At 39.5% G+C, this 8,491-nt stretch overlaps 2 protein-coding genes across 2 annotated transcripts in view; one reads left to right on the top strand and one right to left on the bottom strand.

Annotated features, from left to right (window-relative positions):
• The window catches only part of hdac8 (histone deacetylase 8), a 23,245-nt gene extending 20,449 nt beyond the window's left edge, over positions 1-2,796 (bottom strand). The window contains exons 1-3 of the mRNA XM_080519442.1: positions 2,650-2,796; positions 2,477-2,529; positions 1,392-1,522 (exon numbers count right to left, since the gene is read on the bottom strand). Of these exons, the coding sequence (XP_080375568.1) occupies positions 1,392-1,522; positions 2,477-2,529; positions 2,650-2,763 (298 nt within the window). The 5' untranslated portion in view covers positions 2,764-2,796. The remainder of the gene's footprint in view (positions 1-1,391; positions 1,523-2,476; positions 2,530-2,649) is intronic.
• Positions 2,797-3,938: 1,142 nt separating this feature from the next.
• On the top strand, positions 3,939-8,144 carry ankrd46b (ankyrin repeat domain 46b). The gene is made up of 4 exons (XM_080518851.1): positions 3,939-4,035; positions 5,664-6,006; positions 6,285-6,443; positions 7,017-8,144. The coding sequence occupies exons 2-4, from the start codon at positions 5,696-5,698 to the stop codon at positions 7,231-7,233; spliced, it is 687 nt and encodes a 228-aa protein (XP_080374977.1). The 5' UTR covers positions 3,939-4,035; positions 5,664-5,695; the 3' UTR covers positions 7,234-8,144.
• Positions 8,145-8,491: the final 347 nt, after the last annotated feature.

Raw genomic sequence — 8,491 nt, 5'->3', positions numbered from 1 at the left:
ACCAAACGCCAATTAAGAGGCTCCAGAACAAGTGTGTATAAAACACACTCATATCAGTGTACGAGTGGAGACACTTTCACACGGGAATCAACGAAAACCAAGACGAACTTTGTGTCGATTGTCCCAACAAGCACCGGCTTCCTTTCCACTCTGCTCAGGAAAAGGAAATGACAGATATTGTTCATTTATACAACACGTCTCGCCAAAGGACGCTTTGACACATGGACAGGGAGCGTTGGGGGAATTGAACCTCCAATCTTAGGACTGCAACAAAGACCCACACTAGAAATAGATAAACGTCTGCACCTTCCATCCTCGCTGACGAGGTGAAAGGAATGTGATGGACGGGGAAATGCTAAAAACAAGGACACAAGATAATTGTGCATGAAACGCATTATGAAGGTGAAATAAAACTGGGCGGCAGAATGAAGAAAACCTTTGTAGCAAGCGAGGTGAAGAGAATACAAAAGTAGGAAGCCATCGACAGAAGGAATAAAAATGTGGGGGAGAGATAAAGACTGATTAGAATGGGCGGAGGAAATGAAAACAAACAATCTAAATATGAGGACAGGCCCCAAGTTAGAAAAGTAAACCCCAGAGGACGAACTTAGAATCACTTCGTCCAAAAAAAGCAAGATTACAGTGACGTCTATGGGATTAAACAAGGTCAACTAAACCAAAACATGACATAAAAAGATCATTTTTTTACATTAGAAATCACTACTGATTCTCCACCGTGCGCTCATATGGCCATATTTAAATTACTGTGTGGAAGTCCGCTTTGACGATCATATAAGTGAATTCCTAATCATTCAACAGTAAGGAGCAAGAACAATCATTCATAAGGTTAAATATCTGGATCACACAAACATCACTTTTTAAAGTGGCGGCTAATCAAATTCACAGACAAAAACAAATCATTAATTTATGAATTTGATGCTTCATCAAAAAGGGACAAATGGTGAAGTAGTGGTTTGCACTCCAGTGCAAAAAAATAAATAAAAATACACTGCCTGTTATACATCTTGTATTGCTTGCAATACATTTACATTTAGATACATAACCGGTCTTCCATGATCTCAATTATGTGTGGATGCATACTTTATGCATTAATAAGTGTGGTGGTTCTGGTTTGGGGCTGTTTTAGAACAGCTGCTGCTCTGGGAGGGGTGCTACAAGACAGATGTTGCTCCAGGATGGGGGTGTATGAGGCCGGGATTGGAAAAAAATCAGAGTATACCCACGAGAATAAACTTAGACTACTCCACGAGTTCGGGATACGTGCCCACAGCTATCACTTAAATGCTTTTGATATGTGTCGAACTGAGAAGAGCAAAGAAAATTGCAACCAGATATTTTTCAGTAACCTTAAAAAGTTTGTTTTTTCTCACCGAGGCCATAGTCACATGATTGGGGGTCATCGTTGTCGCCGTCCTGGCTGATCTTATGAAGATGCTCCAGGTATGAGTCTGTGTGGAATTTGGCCATTTCCTCAATGGTGGCCAAATGAGGCTTCACAATGCTGGAGAGAACCGGGAAAACAAGGGGGATTGGACATTGCTGTATACACAAACCCGGAAAATCCTATATTGAAGTTATAAGTGTTGCATTACTTTATTTTCTTACAGTAACCAAAAAAGGACTACTGTGACAAAAACACAAATATATAATGTTTTGTTTCCTAAAGTAAATTAAATGGAGGTTGAAACTGTTTCAAACCTGGGAAAAAACAAAAAAAAGATAAATCCAGTGATCTATTGACTCGGGGCTGAAAACCTAACAGATGTAAGACTTCTTGGAAATAAATACAACCTCCTGAAGACTTGCAGGTGTGTCCTGGTCCATAACCTACTGTCAATGTTCCTCTCCAGGCCTGAAGCTTAAACTCAGAGCTTAAAAAGCAAGAGATTGGTTTTTAACATGCAACACCTCACTTCTTGGGCTGCAACAGATGCTGAAGGTGTGCTCTCAGTATGGCAGCGATCATGACATTAAATATAATGCTAAGAAAAGATGCGCAATGACAGTTAGAAGCACTCCTGGCTAGAAGTCCACTAAAAGTCTATGAGGAAATTAAAAACCGAGGCCATGTCTTATCTGATGACTGGTGGGATGATAAATACATCTATCAGCAGCGTTGTAAAATATATGCCCATGCTATATGCCCATGGTTAAATAGAGGTTAAAATATAATATATAGTAGTAATAGCAACATAATATAAAGTATTAATTCAACTATAACCTTAAAGGGAGCACAGAATAGTGCTGGATTTACTCAAAAATCTAAAGAACTTTTCTGGTGTATAACTGTGTATGGGAGTACAAGAGAGTAGTTATATCATATTAATATCTACGTGTCTATACATCCTCTGAGGTATAGCTACAGCACAGCTATTGCGCAGCATATGAAAGTATTACTCTGACACTTGAGTGATTTATTCTCCTTGTGGAGTTTTCAATACGAATCTCAACTCACCTCATGTGATCGAGTAGTCCATAGGCTTCTATGAGTGAGTGGACCATACTCGCCTGGTGATGGTATAGAAAGCAATGATAGATACTCGTTAAAAACCACAAAATACCGATTTTCAATAAAGATTAACTTCCTCACTTATTTACCATGAACAGCTCTCATTGAATCCAACTCACCCGGTTTGGGACTTTGGATAAAGTATCGCATGTTTCGATGTAACCCGGGCTGTAAACATACGCGACCCTCCGTTTGGTGCAGCTGTCGTCATCGCTGTCTCCTCTGCAACTCATTTACGATTATTAAAAAGCGAATATATTTGACGGTTGTTGTAGAGAGATGCCAAACAGTCACAGCGAAAAGATGCGTCTCAACCCAGGTCTGGTGTTACACCATCAAAATACCCCCCGACGAAAAGGTCCGTTTTAAATTTCGCATTTACAGGCTAAACTACACCAAAACATTTTTATAACATCCTAGCGTAATATTATTGGACGTTTAACAAACTTTGATACAGTATGTGTTCATATTATACCAGTTATTTTCACGACTAATCCGAAGTTCCGGGAGTACACTTCATCTAAACAGTGACGGACTAAGAGTGATGCATTGTGGGATTGTTAGTAGTTTTTGTTCCAAACTGAACCTCAATTAATATAAACAAGCGTTTTCAGTCCTGAATGCTAAATATGTTAATGTGTTCATTTAAATTAAATTAAATTAAATTATATTATATTATATTACATTATATTATATTATATTATATTATATTATATTATATTATATTATATTATATTATATTATATTATATTATATTAAACATAAATATACTTTATACATAATACTGTACTTTTTCTTTGAAAAGACATTCATGATATTACATTACATTTTTATTTTTTTTTAATATTAAATAAATCTTTTCATGTCAGTTTAAGAAGGTAAATATTATTCAAACCTACACCATGGGGGTATCCCAGAAAAGAAGTTAAAAAATCTCTGAGTCTCTAAGTTTACTTCTCTCCAGTGAGTTCATTCGAAAATTGATACAGGGTAGCCGGGGGCATGTAGAAGAAGAAAACAAAGAAAAGAAGAAGAAAAAAACCAAGTATTTTTCTACTTCCTGAGCCAAATGTATCTATTTGTATTGGCTTATAAATTCATTTAACATCATTTTGTGTTCAATATGAATATTTTCTCCTCATTTTGCATTACTGTGTGGTCATTTAGCATAATCTTGAATTGTTTTGGTGGTCGTAGTTCTAGGTGTTTTATGGACATTTGGTGTGTTCTCAAGTCATTGTGCATAATTTTTTTAAAGCACCAAATAGCATAATCAATAAAGTTCACTTTATAACAGTTTAATTTCTGTAATATTAAGTCTACATGGTACCGATATGAATGAAATTGCCACTCCAAGCCAGAAGGTGGGGCCCCGAGCCGCATCATGCTCCTCCGAGCTGAACAGAAGAAGTAATCGTCACAACAACAATCACAGCTCCGCTAGCAGCGTTAGCTTCAGGAAAGTGAAGTGCATTTTTCTCTTTTGATTTGGAACTTGTCAACAGGTGAGTAGCAGAAATAACACAGACAACGTTTGAGTGTGCATATGCAGTCGTTGAATGACATTTGGACCCGTTTGAGTTGCGTGTAAAACTGTTAGCTCGCTGGCTAATGCTACCTCCGCTAGCCTTTTAAATGCCCTCGTTTCTTCTGCAGCTTCTGGACGTTTTGTTTTGAGAAAAACAAAAGTCTTTGTCTGCGAGGAGTGTAGAAATAGATGTTCGATTATCTTCTCGTTCGTTACACAATCACTTAAATAGATGACTATCATTGTACAGTGTCAGTTTTTTTGTTTGTTTGCTTTTTTAACAGGTTCGCACACAGCAAAGGTTACATCAACGATGCACTCCAATTTAATCGTGGCGAGTTTGTTGATTATTGTGTGGAAAAATGTATTGTACGTTATTTTCTAAATACACACGGATAAAGTTAGTGTTTGCTGCGAAACCAACTTGATTCCCTCAGACATAATTTCAGAGTACTCTTGTTTTGCTGATTGTAAAAAAATATATTTTTGCACAACTTTTTGTTTTCGCATTTTACGTGGTTTTCACTTCCTTTGCATTGTTTTCTTTGGCATGCTATTTTACTGCTGACCTTGTCTCTGGACAGCAGAGACAGGCTTTCATTGTACAGGGTAAACATGTTTTTCGGGTTTACATAATGACAATAAACTTTAAATAAATTCCACTTTCATCGAATTAACTTTACTCTCATAGTTAAACTAGTTTGTTATTTGAATTTTAGCAACTTGCTTTGGGAAGCAGTTTCACTAGCCTTTGTCATTAATTTAACGTTAGCGTTAATGTTGTCCAACCTGGTGTACACTGTAATTATTCTGTTATTAATGCAGTGAATCTGTGTATTTATTAAAGACGATTCTTGTTGTTTTTCTAACTCCATAGGTCTTTACTATGATGACTGTCTAAATATAGTTTTACCCTGTGTAATATGTGGAAATATTCTTGTGGAAACAAGTTACCCATCCACCAAGTGTGTGATTTACCTTTAATAAACATTAATCGATAAAAAAGGTGGAATTGCATAGATCAAACCATTTTGAACATTGCATTTAACCTAACAAGCATGCATTTGGCAAACTAGCTCAAGTGCATGGGAAGAGCATGAAAACGTCACATACATTTAACCCCATTCTGTCCTTGTTACTGAGAGAAAACTTAGGGGTCTGTCTGGATCAGGCTGCCATCCATTAGGCTGGTGAACTACATCTCTGTGACATTGCAGTACAGCATGGGGGTTCCTCTGGGAACTGTTCTTTCTAACCCCATTCCAGTTAACTTGCATCTTAAATACAACTCCCAAGTCCAGCCACATTCAGAAGACAGAGTTAACAGGGGAAAGAGGAATGGCTCTGTGTTTGGAAAAGGCCTGAACTATAGTAGATGATCACGCAAGAGTGAGGCTTAAAGGACAATATAATAATCAGTAACATCATTGTGTGCGACAAGCTACCTCTACTGCCTCTCGTTTTTATAAAACATTTTTATTGCTGTCATGATGGTAATTGTGTATTTTTGTTATTACTTTGAAAGGTGCAGGACACCTTGAATTCCCTTGTGCTCTGTTCCGCCACTCATTTTTCAGGCGTCGTCCTCTCTCTTTATCCATGCAGGTACACTGGAATTTTCTGATACCCACTCGGACATGTCCTATGTCTTCATCAACGACTCGTCGCAGACCAGCGTGCCTCTGCTGCAGTCCTGCATTGATGGAGACCTGTCCTTCGCCAAGAGGCTCCTGGAAACCGGCTGCGACCCCAACATCCGCGACAACCGAGGCCGCACCGGCCTCCACCTAGCCGCCGCACGGGGCAACGTGGAGATATGTCGCCTCCTGCACAAGTTCGGGGCCGATCTGTTGGCTACAGATTACCAAGGCAACACGGCGCTGCACCTGTGCGGTCACGTGGATACCATACAGTTTCTGGTCTCCAACGGGCTGAAGATTGACATCTGGTAAGAAATCAAATGCACTTGAGTGGATATATTAACCTCACTGTAGTTCTTCCTTCTCCTTTTAACATTAGCATTTATTCTTAATTGTTTAGTTGAGATTCTTGTGCTTTCTTCACATGTCATATTCAGACTCAGGTCACAGGAAGCTAAAGTCTGCATCAGCTTACTGGAGAACAAGCAGCTAATAGAGAGCATTTAGTGGAATTAAGATTACCCATTCGCTTTTTTCATGCGTGTTTCTCCTTTAACGCTCTGTCCCGGGTCGTCCCGCGCTACAGTAACCACAACGGTTCGACTCCTCTGGTGCTGGCCAAGAGGCGCGGTGTCAACAAGGACGCCATTCGTCTCCTGGAGGGCCTGGAGGAGCAGGAGGTGAAGGGCTTCAACAGAGGACCCCACTCCAAACTGGAGACCATGCAGATGGCGGACAGTGAGAGGTACGCCTCCTCTTCACATCTTTATGACCAACCTCAACATACGGGAGTGGAGCTTCACCAGATTCGTTGTAGATGTTTCACGAAGGAAACCTGTTTACTCCTCTTATCAGGATATTGGATCTTTTTTTTTATGTTCAGTTCCTTTAAGAAAATATTCATATTTTATCGTGTGTTTGCAAGTTCTACAGAGTAAAACAGATTCTTTATAGTGTCGCTCCACAAATTAGCAATTTACTGGGAACAGAACTAAGAAGGATAACATATGATTAAAATATGACATTTATAAATAGAATAAGTATTAAATATCAGTATGTTTTAAAGCTTGAAAGTAAATAAATAAACATGGTATTTCCTGCAGAGGAGCTGTAGTGGGCTGAGCATTATTCTAGTTTTGTGTCCATGTACCACTAGAGGGAGCCTGTGTACTACTGGTGGTATTTTAGAAGAAGCTCTTCTTTCACAAAACTCTTGAGTCCATAAACGTTTTGAAAGGTGTTTTGATTGTGCCGCGTGACGGTTCAGACTCTAAAGCCCTGAAGGTGGGATGACCTTGGTGACCTCTGTGTGTTCCAGTGCGATGGAGAGCCACTCCTTACTCAACCCCAACCTCCAGAGCAGCGAGGGCGTCCTGTCCAGCTTCAGGACCACCTGGCAGGAGTTCGTGGAGGACCTGGGCTTCTGGCGGGTGCTGCTGCTGCTGGTGGTCATCGCTCTCCTCTCCCTGGGCATCGCCTACTACGTCAGCGGGGTGCTGCCTTTCTCCACCAGCCAGCTGGAGCTGGTGCACTGAGGACGGGGCAGGAGGGGGGGGAAGAGGTCCGGAGGCTCGTGAAATAAACAAGCAATGTTCTGCTTTTGGCTTTTGTTTCCACGGAATGCAAAAAAAAAAAGAAAACCCAGCGACATATCTGTTCCTTTGCAGCCCTTCTGTTTCATAGATGTCCACACTCGGAAACATTGTAAGGTATTGATAGTGAAAGCAGTGAATCAAAAGAACAAACGCTACTTAAAAGTTGGTCTTGTTTTATATCGTCCTTTAAAGCGAGCTTCTTCCGACGAGTCCTGACTGTCATTAAATGACACTTTTCCTTTGACGCTATGTGACACTTCTTTTTCTAACCACCTTCTATTTCACTTATTCTGTTTGCTGTTACAAGCTGTACATTACCCATGTTTTCTTTTGTATCTTCTCAGATTATTCTAATTTTCTTTCCCCTTTTTAAGTGTGTTATTTATCAAATGCTTCCTGTATTAATTTCCTTGCATATACTAAATGTTGATTTTTTTTTTTGTTCAAATCCTGCAACTGACCGCTGGTTTTGTTCCGCGTCGTCGTCGAGTTAGAGAAAGCACCTCCGAAGACAAACGCCCAGCGTTTCCCAGCAGCTCGCTGAGACATTCCCGCCTGAAGCATGCAGCTTTGAGATCGGCCACGTCGTGGTGGTGAGCGTCTTATTTAGGCACAACGCTTCCAAACTGGATTACAGCAGCAAATTAATGGTTTCTGAACTTTCCATTGTGTTTTATCTCTCATGTCTATTTTTTTTGGTTGTTGTTGTTGGAAGTTTTTCCACTGTTGATTTTCATTGTACATTAAAACATTTGAAGTAAATCCTAATTTAATGTGGAAAATGAATAAATAATAATAATCAGGTGTAATGAATAATTGTAAACCGTGTGAGAGAGGTGACAGTCGTGCGCCTTCATTTATCTTTCAACAAAAATTAAAGAAAATCTGATAAATGCGACTCATAGTAAAATTATATCCTTTAACGTGTTGCTCAAACCTTTTTTGTTGCTGTGTTGAGCAATTAATTTGTTAAAAAGGTTTGGGTGAAATCAGATTTCAGCATAATATTCATTTCACAGGCATGATTGCTTCCCAGTGTTGGCTCCTATGAAGACGTTGGCATTTCTCTGCAGTTTTCTGGAGAGGAGGCCGACTTGTTAGTTGTTTCTTGTTATGTGAATGTTCCGAAGTGCCGAATGGAAATTTCCAAACTCTTTTACTTTCCAGTTTCCAGCATGAATGTGGCAGTTTCAGCTAC

Source organism: Blennius ocellaris (assembly GCF_963422515.1).
Source record: "Blennius ocellaris genome assembly, chromosome: 23".
In the NCBI taxonomy this organism is placed as follows: domain Eukaryota; kingdom Metazoa; phylum Chordata; class Actinopteri; order Blenniiformes; family Blenniidae; genus Blennius; species Blennius ocellaris.
The sequence above is the reverse complement of the archived record's forward strand: the minus strand, read 5'-3'. Positions and strand labels throughout refer to the sequence as shown.